General features: G+C 29.1%; 1 protein-coding gene across 2 annotated transcripts; it reads right to left on the bottom strand.

The window, feature by feature from the left end:
• Positions 1–3,752: 3,752 nt before the first annotated feature.
• Positions 3,753–11,545, bottom strand: LOC107619501 (putative F-box/LRR-repeat protein At5g54820). 2 transcript variants are annotated; one of them, XR_015899250.1, is made up of 5 exons: positions 11,166–11,523; positions 8,395–9,366; positions 7,697–7,870; positions 6,986–7,451; positions 3,753–3,799 (listed from the first exon to the last, which is right to left on the bottom strand). XR_015899250.1 is itself a non-coding variant. In XM_016321796.3 (4 exons), exons 1-4 carry the CDS (start codon positions 11,169–11,171, stop codon positions 7,155–7,157), a joined length of 1,449 nt encoding a protein of 482 aa, XP_016177282.1. In that variant the 5' UTR covers positions 11,172–11,545; the 3' UTR covers positions 6,951–7,154. The 2 variants fall into 2 exon arrangements, 1 of the variants encoding a protein (XP_016177282.1); XM_016321796.3 differs by lacking the exon at positions 3,753–3,799 and having other exon boundaries at positions 6,951–7,451; positions 11,166–11,545.
• Positions 11,546–20,137: the final 8,592 nt, after the last annotated feature.

Genomic DNA, 20,137 nt, shown 5'->3' on the forward strand with positions numbered 1-20,137 from the left:
ATTCTAATTCCATCATTTAAAGGTGTCCAAATAGGCTGTTAAAGTTGAGCTTTTTATTTTGCTTACTTTTCTTATAAAGTCCGAACTCTTTATGAGTTTGAGAGTTAAACCTTTTTTTTTTTTCAAAGTTTGTATATTGTAATTTTAAGATCTAAGAATCGATGTTCTCATTCCTTGAATGTTAGATTGATTTTTTTTTTTTCATTTTTCATTTTTTTTCGGTTTCATAGACTTTCCGTGATGGGTACTCCCAACCCGTAGCTTGTAAGCTCGAGCGTCCGAGTTTTCGAGATTCCGATGAAGACATATAAAAATAAATTCAAGTTGTCAGAATAAATAATTATTAAATTTATTATGCATGAAATAATAATTTAATCCTGAAAATGTTGAGTTTAAAATAAAAAAATTATTTCTTTTAAAATAATTGCATAATGAATTTTTTGATTTAAACGCAATCTATCTAAATGAAACCTCTTCCGATCTAAAGTAATTGGTTGGATAATTGAATGATGGATTTTTCTAATTTAGATTAGTTCACTCATGAATTTTTTTAATAAACAATTATTCAAAGATTATTCCTTTATTTCTACCACAAATTTTCATGTTATTTTTTTAAAAATAATATACTCTAAAAAATTTAAATAAAATAAATCATATACCTTTACGTGTCTATTTTGATCTCTGGATGTCAAATAGTGTTCCTCGTGACTTCGTGGTAAATTTGCAAAAAGTTTTTTTTTTTAATTCTTGTCTCACAACTTTAAGTCGTTACTAAACCTCCAAATTATTGATCATTTAATTGATCTAGCAATTATAAATTTTTGAAGCGTATAATAATATAATCATAAATTAAAATTTGTAAACATTTTTCTTTTTTTTGGAATTTTTGTACTATGTACTTTAATGCTTGTCTTCATGATATGCATGTTTTATTTTTTATTTTTGTTTTAATATTATTCATCTTATGAATATGTGTTGTACTAAACTCATCTTATGATAGAATTTAGAATGAAGAGAATGTCACAAGCGACGGAAGTTATTTAAACAACCGTTATTCTCCTATTCCAAGTTCTTAATGTCTCAAAAGAAAAAAAAACTCAATTAACCTCTAACTAACTTGGGAAGTCCATAAAAAATTATAAACACTTCTGAACAAAAAAAAAAACACAAAAACTTAATTAACCTCTAACTATCTTACTAATTATAGAAACAGTTTAACTAATCATAACTGTGCACCCCTTAACCATATATAACTCTGCACCTCTATAGTCTATTAATATATAAACAACGAGTTTTTCTCCCAACAATAATAACGGCGATCAACGAATTATTATCACCAAATCACTTGAAGCCTTTGAAATACGGTGCAATTGCCATCCGATACTACGACGCCTCACCACCCTGGCAGGTCATCATCATTCAAAACATTGATGCTGAGCTTCCGCAAAATTAAAGTAGAGCGGATCAAATGGGAGCATACATCAAATTGGTCGCGTGTTTCTTTAAACCCATTCACTTCCACTTCCCTGAGGCTTCTTTGGAAACAAGTCGGCACTATGAACCTTTTCCAGGATTCATGGTATAATAACGGGGTTAATATTCCTGCTAACACAAGAAAAAAACCATTATTATTATTATTCAAGTTTCAATAATATGCATTTAATTAAAAGTCTTGTAACATGCCTCCTAAATACATATTTTGATAATATGATAAAAGATATTTAAAATTTTTTTGTTATTATAATTTTTAAAATATGAAATTAAAGCACAAAATAATTAAATTCTATAATTAAATGAAAAGAAGTTGACTTGAATAGTAGAATTGACTAATGGAAAAGATATTGTTGTATTACAGGTCTATTGTGAGTTTGGTCAACCATGGACAACTGTTATGAGTACACTAATTTATGTCGTAACCCACATAAATGGATTTTGCCTCACCCGTTCATCTCCCGAATGAATCACCTTTTATTTCATTAACAAATAAATAAAGCCATATAAAAACTAAAAAGTTTTAGTAATTATGTATATTAGGGTTAGGGTTAGGGTTCAAGATCCCAACAGTACTTCAGGCTCAGACTCTCCATCCAAGAGCAAGTTGATAGCAGCCTCTTAACCGATTCTATTGTCAACTGAATCGAAGAAAGAGTCACATCATTCAGTGCCTCAAACTTGGTCAAGTTTCCAGGCGCCAAACTGCACGAGTAAAGTTCCAAACTCTCCATTTCTGGTGCAGTTTCTTGTTCTGGTAAACGCTTCTTGGAAATTCAATTTTATATTAAATAGTATTTTATCTTGTTAATATTAAATAGTATTTTATCTTATTAATTTGGTACTCTTTAGGTATTCCTTTAAGTACTCTGATGTATATAGATGATTAGATAGAATATGTTTATTAGGGTTAGGGTGTCTAATGTTCTTGTATATATATAGATAACAGTAATGACAAAGGCAACACAACTTTTCATCCTCAACTGTCTTTTTCTCTCTTTTAAGAGCCTCCCTCTCATATGGTGCTTGCTCCACTATTTTACCATTTAATTCTGTACATTTGAACAGAGTTTTGTCACGAGGCATGACCGTAGCACTCTTCAGTATGTTCCAAGAAATTGAGTTCCAAATCTTTGACGCCGTCCAATACGGCGAAATAGACGCCGGCTCCGACAATGTCGCCGCAGTTAAGAGGAAACCTTGAGGGTGAATTTGTGGTAGACATGGTGGTGCTTGTGCAATTTGATCCAGATCTTGAAGAAGTTCTTGAAAGCCTTCCTTTGCGCTACTTCAACGGCTCCATAAGCTTCTTCATTCTTCCATTCAAGTTCGTCGTTGTTGACTGTGTTGGTAGATTGCCACAGCTTCAGCCACTTCTTCGAGAGGATACATGTTTTCGCGGCTTCTTTGAAAGGAAGCGAGGAAAGAATGTAGAGAAGAATGTCTTCGGACAATGAGAAAAGTTTGTCAGTTTCTTTTCCCGCAATTTTTCTAGTTCTTGCAATGGCTATGAATTGAATGATGGAGCTATGAAGAATTACTCTTTATATTTATAACGAGGTTTCGAACATTTTATCTAATTTATATTCATATCACCCCACCCATTTTATTCAACTTCAATAAAGTTTTATTTGTATGCACACCTTGATTATGTTTACCAATTATTCACGTGTTTTTTATTATTAAAATTTTTTAAGAGTTTAACAAAGATTAAATTATAGATACATCTTTTGTCATAAAAACTCTAATAATATATTATAAAATAAATTTAAAAAATTAAACTAATAAAAAAATACATAAATAATTTTATATGTTAAAAAAATTAAAAATATTAAACCATATAAATTTGACTAAACCATAAAACTGTATTAGAGAATATTTTTATTTTTAGTCATACTATTTTACTTAAGAGAAAGTATAATTAGATAACAATTGTCAATTTATTATAAATAAATATGTTTTCGCTCCATCTTATTAAATACATGCTCAATGATAAGTTTTCAATTTAATGTATTGTCAGTATTTTATACTGTCATATACTTATGTTTATATTTTTGGATAATTATTCATATATTTAATAAAAATAATAATTTTTTTAAAGATAAATGTTACTAATTAAATACATGAATAAAATTATTTTATATTAATAATAGATTAAAATTAAATTTTGTTTAATACCAAATATAATTAAGTTGCATCCTTAAAAACTTCCTCTCTCAAATAGTGTTTGCATTTTCGAAAAAAACATTAAGATCAAGTAATTTTGTGAAACTAACTATTCAATAATAATGTTGCATTACTAATCAAACTGTTGTAAAATAAATAAATAAATATAAAATAAAAAGATATAAATAAATAAATCTATTATTAATATTTATCACAACTAATATTTTAATATAATAAAAATGATTCATATATGTTTATCGTAGCATATAAATAAAAGAGAAGAGTATTTTATTATTGTTGTGTGTCATATGCTTGAAACTTTATTATTAGGATTATTTATACATATATAAAATATTCATTTTTCAAACTTTATAAAATTTAGTCTTTTTTGAGGAACTAAATTTTTCTATTGAAAAAGTTAGCCATCTAACACTGTGAAGAAAGTTATAATGTATTAGATGAGCATTTATTCATGTTTATCACATCACTCTCCTTTAAATGTCCATTTAGGATTATGCCTCGTTAAAACCTTACTAAAGAAAACGAAAAAAAATTTGAGTGAAGAAAAAAGAATATAATATCCTTTGTGATGAGAACTGCCTCATTAAAAACCTTATAAAAAAATTCAATAGGAAAAAAAACCTGACCAAGGAAAAAAGAATACAGTCTCCTCCTTTTGCCAATATTATTTTATATATTTCGAAATTGGCGCATTCCAATATGATGTACCAATTTTTTAAAGGAGGATTTTAAAAGTGACTTTGTAAATAAATTTGTCATATTATCGCTTGAGCGGATCTATTGTACATCAATTGTTCCTTGATTTTGAAAATCATGAGTGAAAAAAAAAATTGCTTTTATTGGATTTTCTGGGGATTTGCTTTTAATCGAATAATTTGAGCAAGTAATCTCGCAAACGCCAGATTGCGAGAAGACAATAAGCACACATGTGACCATCTCGAAGATGTGTCTATTAGGACCTTAAAATATCTAAAAGATACACATGGTGGATGAATAGGTCTACAAATATCGCCTTGAATCCTTTCTAGAAATTTAGAAGATTCAAATCCAAACTTTACTGGTGATGGCCTTAAAATTAGCTTTCCTTGAGAATATGCAGTCAAAATTCATTAGATTTAAGAATCTTCTGATTCTTTAATGAATGTCTATGAAAGTTTTCAATAATTATCTCCATCATGGTTGTTCTTCCCGGATGACCCCATCAATCATGCCAAATTATAAATTCATTTAGGCTAGTAAACTTTTGGTTTATAATAGCATGTGATTCAATTGCACTAGTTTTAGTATAATATAACTCATTTGAAAGTGAGGGTAACTTTTTTAATATAACATTTTTATTTGAATAATAAGTTATGAAATATAAGTACTCATGATTTATCTTATTCATTGTTTTAATATGATATCCATTTTAGCAAATATCTTTAAAACTCAACAAATTCTTTAGAGATTTGGTAGATAATAGTGCATTATTTATTATAAATTTTGTTCTTCTAAAAAACAAAATTATAACTCCTCTGAAACCTTCTATCACATTACCTGAGCCAATAATAGAATTAATATATTCTTCTTTTGATACAAGATGTATAAAATACATATTACTTTTGAGAATAGTATGCGAACTTTCACTATCCGTAAGACAAACATCTTCATTATATGTCCTTGTTATTTTTTTCAAAGACAAATAATAATAATAATAATAATAATAATAATAATAATAATAATAATAATAATAATAATAATAATAATAAAATGAGTAAAAATATATGCTCAGTAAAATTATTATTTTAGTAATTTTAAAATTCATAAACTAAACATTAATATTTTATTAAACATTATTTATATACATCATACTTAGCTTAAAATCCTATCCAAACACATAGATTAGACTTTTCCATCTTTGATCAAATGACCAATATTTTCTTTAAGATTATCAAAAAAATCAGATACTTCCTAATGAGTGGTGTAATTTTCAACATCTTTTGAAATAAAATTTGTTTCCTTTCTTTTGTCATCTTTTTTCAAAGATTCTTGATAAAGATCAACTAAGTGTCTAGGAGTACGACAGGTACGTGACTAATGGCTCATTCCACCACAACGGAAATATTTATCCTCTGTTCATTTATTTTGTCCATTATTTCTTTCTTTATCCCACTTTTGGTGAGATCTTTTTTTGTGAATATAATTTTCTTCCTTTCATAGTTTTTCTTGTTACCAAAACCTTGTCATTTACCTTTTATAGGGTAATGATTTACTGCATTTACTTCAGGAAATGGGGCGGTGCCAACTGGACGCACTTCATGATTTTTTAAAAGCAAGTCATTGTTGCATTCAGCAACAAGAAGACAATAAATTAGCTTAGAATATTTTTTAAATTATTTTTCTCGATACTGCTGCTGCATGAGCACATTCGAGGCATGGAAGGTCGAAAAAGTTTTCTCTAACATGTCATTATCAGTTATCTTTTCCCTACATAATTTCATTCGTGAGTTAATTTGGAACATTGCTGAATTATATTCATTTATGAATTTAAAATCTTGTAGATGTAAGTACGTCCACTTATATCGGATTTGAGGAAGTATCACTGTTTTTTTATGATTATACATTTCTTCAAGGTTTTTCCACAGATTTGCAGGATCTTTTAGTGTGAGATATTCATATTTCAATCATTTGTCAAGGTGATGACGAAGGAAGATCATGACTTTGACTTTATCCTTCTGCGATGCATTATTTTTAACCTTAATGGTATCTCCAACATTGAATCAAGATGAATTTCGGCATCTAGTATCCATGATAAGTAGTAGTTGTTTCTAGATATATCAAGAGTATTAAATTTAAGACGAGAAAGCTTTGACATAATGAAAATTTTTACCTAATTTTTTTTAAATTTTGATGAGAGTCTAATGCTGATAACATGTTGTAAAATAAATAAATAAAGAAGAGAAAATAAATATAAAATAAAGAGATATAAATAAATAAATTTAATATTAATATTCACCCTAATTAATATCTCAATATAATAAAAATGATCCATATATATATATATTATTAATATATGTAATAACTTATATATAAAAGAGAAAGAAAAATATTTATAGCATTTAAAGAAAAATAAAACAGAAGGGTGTTTTGTTTTTGTTGTGTTATGCTGATTTTACTATTATTTATAGTAAAAAAAATATTTATTTTTCAAGCTTCATAAAATTTAATCTTTTTTGAGAAATTAAATATTTCTATTGAAAAAGTTAACTGCCCAAGTGAAAAAAGTCACAAATATTAAATGGACATCCATTCATATTTATCACAACACAAACTACCAAATATTATATTAAAATTTCATAGGATACATCTAGAGTGCATCGGTAGTTATTAGGGGGAAAAAAATCACTGTAAAGACATCTTTATCAGTGCACTTCTTAACCATATACTGGATCTCTATTATCTATTAACAAAGAGTTTTCTCCCAACCATAATAACAGTCAACGAATTATTATGGCCAAATCACTTGAAGCCTTTGGAATATGCGACAATCGCGCTGCTAAACTACGACGCAGCTCCACCGTGTGAGGATCATCATTCTTGTTATTCAAAAAGCTGATGCTGAGCTTCGTCAAAATTGAAGCAGCTCTGATGAAATAGGAGCATGCATAGAGTTGGCTGCTTGTTGCTATAAACCCATTCATTTCCACTTCCCTGAGGCTCTTTCTAAAGCAAGTTGGCACTGGCAAACTGTTCCTGACATTCTTAAGATCCACACCATAAGGGGCTTCATATTCCTGCTAACACAAAAAAATTATTATTATTATTATTCAAGTTTTACATATAATTAAGAATCTTGTTACTTGTTAATATGTGTTCTAACAAAATATTTTAAAAATATTGAAAAATAAAATTGTTAATTACAATAAATTGAAAATATCAGAAATTAAAAAAATGTTATTATTATATTTATAAAACGTGATTTTCAAAATAGCTAAATCCTATAATTAAAATGAAAAGCATTTGACTTGAATTGACTTACGGAAAGGATATTGCAGCTGTCAAGGTCTATTGTAACTTTGGTCAATCTAGGACAACTGTTGAGAAACCAAAAGAATCCGCAAAATTCTTGGGGATGCATTTGGATTTTCATCTTCAAGTGTCTCACCCTCAAATCCCCTGGTAGCCTCACCGGTTCATCTCCCCAAGGGATCACCTTTCATTCATTAACAAATTAATAAAATCACATAAAACTTAGTTACTGTATAAAATTTAATTTCGTATTAACAATATCATATTACATGTAAAATTTTTACCAAACCAATTATTACTATTAAATATATACTAAAATATAAAATACACATTAAAATTAAATTAAATAATACATATTTATATATAATTATATAATAACTTATTTAGTAATTTATTTTTAACGTATACGAAATATTTTTAAATAATATTAATACATCAGTAAAAACAAACTAATTTTTAAATTTCTTATTTAACCTCCTGTATGACTCACTTAATTATGCATTTTAATATATCTTCTATATTAATATACATCTAACATATCATTAAACATAAATATATTGATTCATTTATCTATATTGGTATATATATATACTTCAATATAAAGCTAGTAATCTAGTACTGAAATATAGTCTTACAGTCTACCATATCTAACTATTACTATTCCCAAAACCAAAGAAACCGTTGCAATAACAAACATATACGAAGTACCTGAAGAATCACGCTGCAAACTGTAAGAACATTGACCGCAAAGAAATCTTGAAGAAAATTCTGAAGTTCGTTGCCACATTCATCGAACTCATCCATGGGGCTTAAATCAAGATCTGCCTCTTCTATGGTGCCAGCTACCACATTCACTTCAGACAACGGCGGCTCCGAACCACAGTACTTGAAAACCTTCAAATTTGGCGCCTCAAAACCGATATAATTCATTCGAATTATGCACCTATCAATCACCAACTTCTTCAATTCCAATTTCTCTAGATCAAAGGATTCAATATCCCAACAGTTCTTCAGGCTCAAACTCTCCATCCACTCGCACGTGGATAACAGCGTCCTAATCGATTCCAATTTCAACGGAATCCAAGCAAGAGTCACATCTTTCAGTGCCACAAACTTGGCGAAATTTCCAGGCGCGAAACTGCACGAGTGCAGTTTCAAACTCTCGAGCTTCTGGTGCAGTTTCTTGTTATCATAAAGGCCTCTCGGAAATTCAACCGCATCGTGGATATTTTCTTCAGGATGTTCGTCCTCCGACCGCAATTCAGCAAAATCAAGTTCCAAATCTTTCACGCCATCCTCTACAGCGAAATCGACATAAGCTCCAACGATGTCACCACAGTTTGAAGGAGGAGAAACCCTGAGGGTGAATTTATCGTGGAGATGGTAGCATTTGTGCAATGTGATCCAGATCTTGATGAAGTTCTTGAAAGCCTTCCTTTGCCGTACTTCAACGGCCCCATAAGTTTCTATGTTCTTGCAATCAAGTTGGTTGTTCTTCACTGTGTTGGTAGATTGCCACATCTTCAACCACTTCTTGGAGAGGATACATGTTTTCGCTGCTTCTTTGAAAGGAAGCGAGGAAAGAATGTTAAGGAGAAGCTCTTCGGGTAATGAAGAAATGTTGTCGGTTTCTTTTCCTTCCATCTTTCTGGTTCTTGAAATGGTTATGGAATGATGGAACTATATATGAAGAATTATTAATTATATTTATAGGGAGGTTTTTGAATACGAAGTGGTGCAAATTAAAAGACAATGCAATGATTGGTAATTAGTAAAGAGATGATAAAACAATCTTTGAGATAAAAAAAGGGTCTTTTTAAATAAAAATAAAACCGAAATAAGTGTATAGCGTTGATAACTAATAAATAATTATAAATTACATGTATATATGGGAGACAATTTCGTGAACTTGTAAGAAATATTTGAGAAGAATAAAGAAACGTACCCCCAAAAATTTATACAGAGGATAATATTACTTACTAATAATAATTTAATGAGTTAAAAATATGTGAAGCAAATATAAATATATAAATAATTATTAATTTAATGACTAATTTTTTATACTCCTCTAGCATTTTTATTAGAAACATTCCATATTTTCTGTTATTTATATTTCTTTCTTACATTTATTGTTGGCAGTTTAATTAAAGAATAACTTTTGCGATTCAATAAATAAAAATTTTAAATGCTTCTTTTATAAGTCAATAATCGGGCAGCAGGGAAGAAAAAGATTGGTAGAATTAAGAACAAAGTTGATTGAATATTAGTTAAAAAATGTTAATTCCAATTTTTTGAACTAATAATATGATAATATTGACTTATTTTCAAGATATATAATCGAAACACATAAGACTAATACGTTGAAAATAATATTGATACTTATTTCAAATATTTAGTACATACAAATACAAAAAAACACTAATATTATAGACTCCTTCATAAAGTGGACGAATCCTTTTTAGAAAATTGGGTAGGGTACAGACCAAAAAATAAATAAATAAAAGCAAAAGCAACAGAGGAGGAGAACAAGTTTACATTTGGAGAACGTTTATAAGAAATTTTATTGATTTCCAAAGGAAAATGATAGGTTGATTTTTTTGGTTATAGAAGAGGTGAAGGTGTTGTGCTGGGTTATGGATGATGGAGGTGCTACACTAATTTGTGAGACAACTTTTTGCTTAGATTTGATGTTAAGAAATCGGACCCTACGAGTTCTTTGTTTTTAAGTTTTTGGAAACAAATCGGAGGGTCCGTTTTGCATAAAGAGAGGATCTAAAATTCACATAAAATAAATCGGACTCTGCGATTTCTCTATAATCAAAATTTTTTTTGACGATTTACATGAAATCGGATGGTTCTTTCTCTGTTAATTTGCTTTTTGAATTAAGTTCAAAAAATCGTTGAGTCCAAATTGTACCTGACACCACATCAATATTAAGCACCACTCTTCCCCATATCTAAATCCAACACCAACTTTACCTCCATAATCAAATTAAAGAGCGAAAATAATAGGTTCAACTTGGACAACTAATAAAAGTAGTAGTAAATACCAAATTTATTACATCAGTACCATTTATAGAAGAGGAAACAAAGTAACATAAAAAGAAAGAAAGAGAAAAAGAAATATCTGGAGCAAAGAAACGGAAATATTTGATAGCTAAAAAAATTTAGTCAAAATTAATTAAATAAATTAATAAATATTAAATAAGATAAATTTTAACTATTTTTTACTGTTATCATTATTATCACCCCTATCACTATCATCTAGGGTTGCTCTTCTTACCATTTCTATTGCCACCATCGCCAGAGACTTAACTTTCAAAGAAGGTGAGTTCAATTAAGTTCTTGCCATACTACTTTGGGTGATTGGGAGCAATTTATTAAGCAACAAACAATTAATTCTGGTTCTATTCTGCATCTAGGACAATTGGTAGAGAAATTAGAGAATCTATTATGAAGTCGCAAGTTTACAGGAATACCTTCATGGATAGCTCGCCACACAAAAAGCTTGGTCTTGGCTGGGGCTTTAATTAACCATATTGATCTCCATAATGTTTTCTGCTTCAAGACTTTTGAGAGAAAACCAATCGGTGGATGGAAGAAGCCAAAAGCGACTCGGTATCCAGAATTAACAAAGTAAGCACCATCTTTTTCTTTGCACCAAATTCATTTGTCTATTCCTAGATTCCTTCTGGTATTAAGAATGTTTTAAGCCACTAGAGGTGGAACTTGGGGATTGATTAACACTCCATTGATGCTGTAGAAGCTAAGAAATCCACCGACGTAAGAATTCGATTTTCGGTAAATAAACTTTTTTGGTAATTTTTAAATTTATTTCGTAAGTCGAGAACTATGGCCCAACAAAAAATAGTGAGATCGGTGCAAAAATTTAAAAAATAAAAAATAAAAAAATTAAATAAAAATTATAAAGTCAAACTTGATTTTATAAAAATAATTAATTTTTTTAAGTCAAATTTAACTAGTCCATATTAAATATTAGTTTACTATTGACTTATTTTTCTCAAAAGAATTTTTTTGAGCCAAAAGAACATTTTTAGAGACGGTTTTGTATTCATACAAAGAAAAACTCTAATAACTGAAAATTTTAAAACTAGTGATAAAAATAATTTCTACTCAGGTAATTATGTCATAAGATTTATATTAGTTATTTATTCATGATTTACTTCTTTTAGAATAAATTTTAGTCATTAATTATTTTACTGCATGGTAAAAATTACCTAAATCGAATTTATGACTATTATTCTGCAAATGACACGTAGAGACCCCGAATCCTCTTACTTACCACCTAAGTAACTTGCCCCTCCTTCTCAGTCTCTCACCCATTTCTGCTGTGTTTTTAACTACGAGTAACTAATCGCGATTAACTGCGGATAAACATGTCATTATGAGGTTGATTGTGTTTCCTCGAAATCATGCCCCTTCTCTCTTATTCTCAGTTCATTCTCCTCTAATTTTTCAGCACCCATTTATCATATTAATTAGGTTAGACTTCATCATTTAATTTAAGACAATCATTAAGCAAAAATTAATCACATTTTTACCACAAAAAGAAAGAGAAAAATCGTAAGTTAGAGAGAAAAATCGACACCTTCGATCCACACCACAGGTCTTTTAACTCATCTACTAAGGGCTACAAAAAAACATCCATTTTAGTCTTCAGATTGCTGGGATCAGGTATGATGCAACTTAGAAACATGTACGATCCTTTATGCACATTTCGGAACTCATGTTATACGGTGTCACGGCTATAGGTCAATAAGAGTACGCGTTAACGAAATTGAAATTCGGTGTGAATCCATCTTAGCACAAAGCTAGTTAAACATTTTTCGGCTCACTCACAAATGTAGAATGGACCCTATCAAAATATTTTCAGGCTTCTCCATTTGACGGGTGCGTTATGATTCCATTATATATCTCTCTTGTTGTTACTATAACAGGTCATGTGAGGGGTCGAACTCATCGATACATACAATCGTTTCAGCATAGGGATCAAGGGCAAGTAGTGCTTCCATTTCATTGGAACTCTCTTTAACTAGTGTTTACCAATCTGTTCTCTCTCAACTTGAAATCTCGGTGATTTACAGAATTTGCATTCTGTTAGGTCTGCATCCCCTTGTAATACAGCATACACCCATTCAAACAACAATCAATTTTCAACGAATTTATATCCAATTTCAAAACTAGCTTCTTTGCTTTGTTGTGATTTCAGGGGATGTCATAGATCCCGACAAGTACCATATTATTGCAAAAGGTGACCCACTTATCAAAAGACTCTTGCGTATGATTTGACTTCGACTTAATAGTCATCATTCTAACACATGCAGACAACTCTGAATGAACGCTTCCTTCAAACAACGGTCTCACAATAGATTCTAACAGAAATAAAATATTTTTGCCTTTGAGTTAGGCTCTTTTTCAGCCTCTTCTTGCTCCGTAACACCTATTGCATCATATACTATCTTGTTGTATTTCTCCTGGTTACCCTCCCAAGTGATGTCTTCCATGTTTAGTTCTCTTTTCACTCAAATCCTTGTTAATCGACAGTCGGACCTATTGAAATTCAAGCCATACCTGTTAATTTCTTGTTCGTCCACTTCTCCGTGCTCTGTCCACATCTAAAACCTATCCTTGAACCCGTTACTGTTGGGAATAAGTAGTATGACCACAATCCAATCAATCACGTGTCAAATAATTTGTTATTGTTATTATATTAAAATGTTAATATAATAAGGTCCTTGATTAAATTTATAGATTTATCATTGTGATAGTGATCATAATATTGAGAGATAAATCTTTTATAATTTAATCTAAATTGTTCTTGGTCATAGGATTATTAAAAAGGACATTAATAATCCGGAAAGACTAATATATATATAATGGCCTTCATTGGATGAAGATTAATAGATCTCATTTATTAAATTATATATAGATGGTGCATATAGAGATATGACCATTGAACTGACTCACTTTGAGAATTCCTAATGGTTATAATTACCGTATATTTGTCAATAGGATATTCTCAAGATGAACATAGTGATAGAGTTTCCTTTGACCTGCGACTGTCATAGTAATTAACAATGTATTTATTATACTTTGATTCCGGACACCTAATACCCTAGGGTGCTAGTTGAATGGATATTGGGTATGATTTAAATACCTGTAGAATTAATGATTAGTCAATAAGGAATCCGTCAACTCTCGGTAAAGAGTTTGAGCTCTATGATTATAATGACTGAGATAAATAAAACCTTGGCTAAGGGGATTAAATGAATGAAGAAATGAGTTTCTTAGGTCATTCACAGTTCATTATAATAATGGTAACAAGTTAGAGTTTGACAATTAAACCATACTCTAAGAGTTAACCAAGAGTTGGAAAGATGGAAGGAATTATACTTTGTTCTTCTAAGGTTCTTAATAAAAATATATTACTTCATACTATCGGGTCGTTGAGGAGTGTTGCTAGACGCCAACCTTGATTAGTAAATTTAGTATGACTAATTTACTACCCGCTTAGTATTGAACCTATGGGGTCACACACTAACGAGTGTTCTAATATTTGCTGTAGAATTATTTAATTATTAATTTGATTTGATCAAATAAATAATTATATTAAATCAAATGGAATATTATTATATTTTTTACTAGCACTAAGAATATAATAATAATATGATAATTGAGAATATTAAATGAGATTTGAAAATAATTAGTTATTCTATTTCTAAATTTGGATGAGATCCTAACTGATTCTGTTTTAAATTGAGTTATGATATGATTCATAAATTTGAAGGATTCAGATTTAGAATTTTAAGATATGATTTAAATTTGAATTGAGATTCAAATTTAAAATTAGAAACAAATCTCATACTATATATATGTATGCTAAGAATAGAGGAAAACATGAGAAAGACAGAGAGAATAACATGGGTTATTATTCTTTTACCTCTACGCACATAAATGTATGTGAGCCTAATTTTTGGAGAAGAATTTTATGGTGTGCAAAGAGTTGCAAGAGGTTTCTCAATTTAGATCAGATATCTATTGGTCAAGGAGTTGACAGCAAAGGTTGGTCTCGGTGTGGATACGCATAGCGCCTTCGTACCATCGAAGGAGAAAGTGATTTTTACTAGCGTACACAGGTATTTAGATCTGATCTATATATTGTATATTATTGGAATAAAGTTTAAGCACAAAATAGATCTTTAAGGATTACTTTATTTTCTTCCGCTGCGTGTGTTATGAATACATAGTAATCCTTCAGTGGTATCAGAGCTTTGGCTTTTTGTGTTTAAATTTTATTCCTATTTCTTTTAAATTTGTGAATTAATAGGATTAATTCAAATTTTTTTTAAAGCATGCAATGCAGTTATTTCCATTGAGATGATTTTCTAATAAATTAATAGTTAATTTATTTCAATGCTAATTATTTAATTGTGATTAAATTATCATTTTTTAATATAAAAGTTATATTTATAATCAAATATTTTGTTTGATTTTATTTATTTATTAAATTTTATTGTGATTTTGATCACAATAAAAAGAATAAGATGCAAAATATCTTTTGTTTGTTTCTTACATATATAAGTGTATATATAAAGGTCAAATTTGATTTGATAATTTTTTAAGGCTAAACGTTAGTACATGAAAAATCAAATTTTGATTTGATTGATGTGTTTTGAACACTATAATTTTAGAAATTAATTTTTCTAATGTTCTTGATTATAAAGAGCGGTCTGACAACCAGGAGTTTTATTTTCAAGATAATAATCAGTATATACATTTGATGTATTAGAGATTTAATTTTATATTTTTACCTAAATAACCCGGGAGTATAAAATTTAATCCATGAGTACAGATAAAAAAATTCTCTAACAATAGAAATAATCCTAAAAGTTAGGAGATTGTCAAAAATAAATTTATCTCTTGTTTACAAAGAACGACCTGACAACCAGTAAACTTGTAATCACGGATAGAATTTAGTCATGCATATGATGAAGCATAAGGGGAATTAATTTTATACTTGAACCTAGACAACCTAGGGGTATAAAATATAATTCAGTTAAATAATTGTCTGACAATCAGATAATTATTTTGGATTATAATTGTATGGGATACAATTTAATCATGTTTATTTGGAATAGGTATGAGTAACAATTTGACAACCAAGGTACTCATTCATGATTCTAAATAATTTTAACAGAAATATAAATTTCTTAATTTACTTTCATATTTTAAATTTTTAAATATGTCCACCTTTTATGTGGCATACTTGAAAGTAATATATTAAATACAATTTGAGAATTGTATTTTCAAAGGGTTATCATTGAGATGATAATATTCTCCAATAAAATTGACTTTGGAATGGTCAGAATTTTTGATGTATTTATAATATTATTTTACATGGGTTGTTTTGACAACCATAAGTTCTAATTTCAAAGGCACCTCCCCACTATTTATTACTGAACATCTTGAAAAGATGTATGGTGCCCAAAGTAAGATAGTATGACTATCAAAGATTTTATTTAAACTAGTGGGAGTATTGGGCAATATATTTTGAATTAAACAACTTTAGAAGTTGAAATGCCATTAGGCAAATGGCTTTTGCGAGAATTGTTCTTATAAGCATTTTTGGAGATTTATTTTGTTACAAACAATTTATAATTGGCCTTAATATGATTAAGATTTGTGATCTTTTTAGAAAAACTCAATATGAGTATTGAGGATACCAATCAAAATTACTCTTAGGGTTGGTTTGACCAATAATAAAGATATTGAGTATTTTTATTATAAGAGTTTTAAAGTAAAATTTCTAATATCTAATTGATATTCTATTAAATAGAGAATGAGATTCTCTCCGTGCATAAATATTAGTACTCTATGTACTTCATCATGTTTAAAAAACATGAAATTTGATTTAGTTGAATATCACTATTTGTTAAATATTTAGACTACATTTTAGAAATGTGGCTAAAATAACAAATTTCTCACTAAATAAATTTTTTACCCATATGAGATATGGAAAAGGCATAAGCTGAAACTCAAGAATATTAGAGTTTGGAGATGTTTTATATGTGTTAAGAGATTGCACAACAATAGAATTGATATTAGGTCCGATAAATAAGATTTATTGGTTACCCTAAAGAAATAATGAGATTATTTTTATCACTCTTCTTATGACAAAGTATCTGTGATAAGAGGTTAAACTCCTTTTTTAGAAAAGGGATTCCATCTTAAAGAAAGAGTGGGAGTACAATTACTTTTATTAGAATTGTATACCACTCAATAGAGAATATACTTTCTCCTAAAAGTATAAAAGGTTTGATCGTCAAACTAACTGTTTTAAAAAGTAGCCTATTTGTATAATGATACAATTCTATAAAGATAGATCTAATGGTTACTTGTTTTTATAAACATGATTCAATGAGGATTGTTCTTAAAATAAAATTATGCTCTATTGTAGTGGGAGATTTCATGTTTTGAGAAAACGTGATATTTATTATGCACTAGGTATATTTTACAAAAGGTCAAGCAAACATGCTCAAGAGTAAAGGTGTTTAAGGTCAAAAGAGTTTTGATAAACAGATGTGCATTGAAAAATTATACACATGATTGATTGACTCTAGTGCAAGTGGGAGATTATTGTGATAATAGTATGCCCAAGATCCAATCCATCATGATTGGCTCTCGTGCAAGTGGGAGATTGTTGGGAATAAGTAGTATGACCACAATCCAATCAATCACGTGTCAAATAATTTGTTATTGTTATTATATTAAAATGTTAATATAATAAGGTCCTTGATTAAATTTATAGATTTATCATTGTGATAGTGATCATAATATTGAGAGATAAATCTTTTATAATTTAATCTAAATTGTTCTTGGTCATAGGATTATTAAAAAGGACATTAATAATTCGGAAAGACTAATATATATATAACGGCCTTCATTGGATGAAGATTAATAGATCTCATTTATTAAATTATATATAGATGGTGCATATAGAGATATGACCATTAAACTGACTCACTTTGAGAATTCCTAATGGTTATAATTACCGTATATTTGTCAATAGGATATTCTCAAGATGAACATAGTAATAGAGTTTCCTTTGACCTGCGACTGTCATAGTAATTAACAATGTATTTATTATACTTTGATTCCGGACACCTAATACCCTAGTGTACTAGTTGAATGGATATTGGGTATGATTTAAATACCTGTAGAATTAATGATTAGTCAATAAGGAATCCGTCAACTCTCGGTAAAGAGTTTGAGCTCTATGATTATAATGACTGAGATAAATAAAACCTTGGCTAAGGGGATTAAATGAATGAAGAAATGAGTTTCTTAGGTCATTCACAGTTCATTATAATAATGGTAACAAGTTAGAGTTTGACAATTAAACCATACTCTAAGAGTTAACCAAGAGCTTGAAAGATGGAAGGAATTATACTTTGTTCTTCTAAGGTTCTTAGTAAAAATATATTACTTCATACTATCGGGTCGTTGAGGAGTGTTGCTAGACGCCAACCTTGATTAGTAAATTTAGTATGACTAATTTACTACCCGCTTAGTATTGAACCTATGGGGTCACACACTAACGAGTGTTCTAATATTTGCTGTAGAATTATTTAATTATTAATTTGATTTGATCAAATAAATAATTATATTAAATCAAATAGAATATTATTATATTTTTTGCTAGCACTAAGAATATAATAATAATATGATAATTGAGAATATTAAATGAGATTTGAGAATAATTAGTTATTCTATTTCTAAATTTAGATGAGATCCTAACTGATTCTGTTTCAAATTGAGTTATGATATGATTCATAAATTTGAAGGATTCAGATTTAGAATTTTAAGATATGATTTAAATTTGAATTGAGATTCAAATTTAAAATCAGAAACAAATCTCATACTATATATATGTATGCTAAGAATAGAGGAAAACATGAGAAAGACAGAGAGAATAACAAGGGTTATTATTCCTTTACCTCTACGCACATAAATGTATGTGAGCCTAATTCTTGGAGAAGAATTTTATGGTGTGCAAAGAGTTGCAAGAGGTTTTTCAATTTAGATCAGATATCCATTGGTCAAGGAGTTGACAGCAAAGGTTGGTATCGGTGTGGATACGCATAGCGCCTTCGTACCATCGAAGGAGAAAGTGATTTTTACTAGCATACATAGGTATTTAGATCTGATCTATATATTGTATATTATTGGAATAAAGTTTAAGCACAAAATAGATCTTAAGGATTACTTTATTTTCTTCCGCTGCGTGTGTTATGAACACATAGTAATCCTTCAGTTACAGTAAATGTGAAGTGTTGTATCCGCAGATCCTAACTACTTAATCAACCGACACTTTTCACATTGACACCTAGATATCCATTCAGACCTAAACGGTTCTATGCTGAACACATGCCTAACAAACGTGTCAACCCCTTCAAAGAATTCAGGTTTTAATCCCCCTCTACTGATATCTCTATCATACATCGATAGACAATGATTTAGAATCATTTTGAATCACACAACCTAGAATTCGACGAAAAATTTTTACAACTTCAGGTAGAGCATAATCTTAATTAGAATATTCTATAAACCAAACAAGTTTTAAAACAAATTGCACGAAATTTCGGTTGAACTTTTCCTTAATACAGAGACATGCATCAAACAAATATAACAATTTTTACAAAGGAAACAACTGCAAGCACATTTAGAACAAACACAAATTTAATAACATATCAAATCCTAATAGTTCTAGTGCGCAACCCTTTAACTCCACAATTTTCCAACAAAGAAAGGTTTCAAAAGGCACCTCTATACGACCTTCTCTCACTTTCGTCCTAAAACGCTATCCTAGGAAAAGTATGTCGAACATAAAACTTAAACAACTAATTATAATTAGAAATAGAAAACCTACCTGAAACACGGATGCACAGAATACGGAAGAAGCAAAATCCAATTAATCTCAAAGAAATAGCACCGTCCTAATAAAAAAAAAACTTATTAAACTCACAAAGTGAAACTAACTAATTCAACAAATTACACAAAGTCAAACACTATTAATCTCACCCTACTTAACCTATATTAACTTAGTTATAATTTCTATTTACATTAAATTAACATAAAAAATCCTAATCACAAACTGCATTACCCTATTTTAATTAATAATTTGATAATAAAGTAGGATAACAAAATCCTATACTCAAAAAAAAAAAAAAAATCCGAGAAAACTAAAAACCACAAACCAAACCTTAACCACAAACTCCATTACCATAATTTAATCAATAATTTGAAAAAATACCAAACAAAACCCTAAAGTCACAAAAAAGTCTGAAAAACAATAAAAAAACTATACCAAATCTTAATAAAATTATTTAACAAAAAACCCTAAACTCACATAAAAATCTTAATAAAATTA

Source organism: Arachis ipaensis, chromosome B9 (assembly GCF_059453495.1).
Source record: "Arachis ipaensis isolate K30076 ecotype BB chromosome B9, ASM5945349v1, whole genome shotgun sequence".
In the NCBI taxonomy this organism is placed as follows: domain Eukaryota; kingdom Viridiplantae; phylum Streptophyta; class Magnoliopsida; order Fabales; family Fabaceae; genus Arachis; species Arachis ipaensis.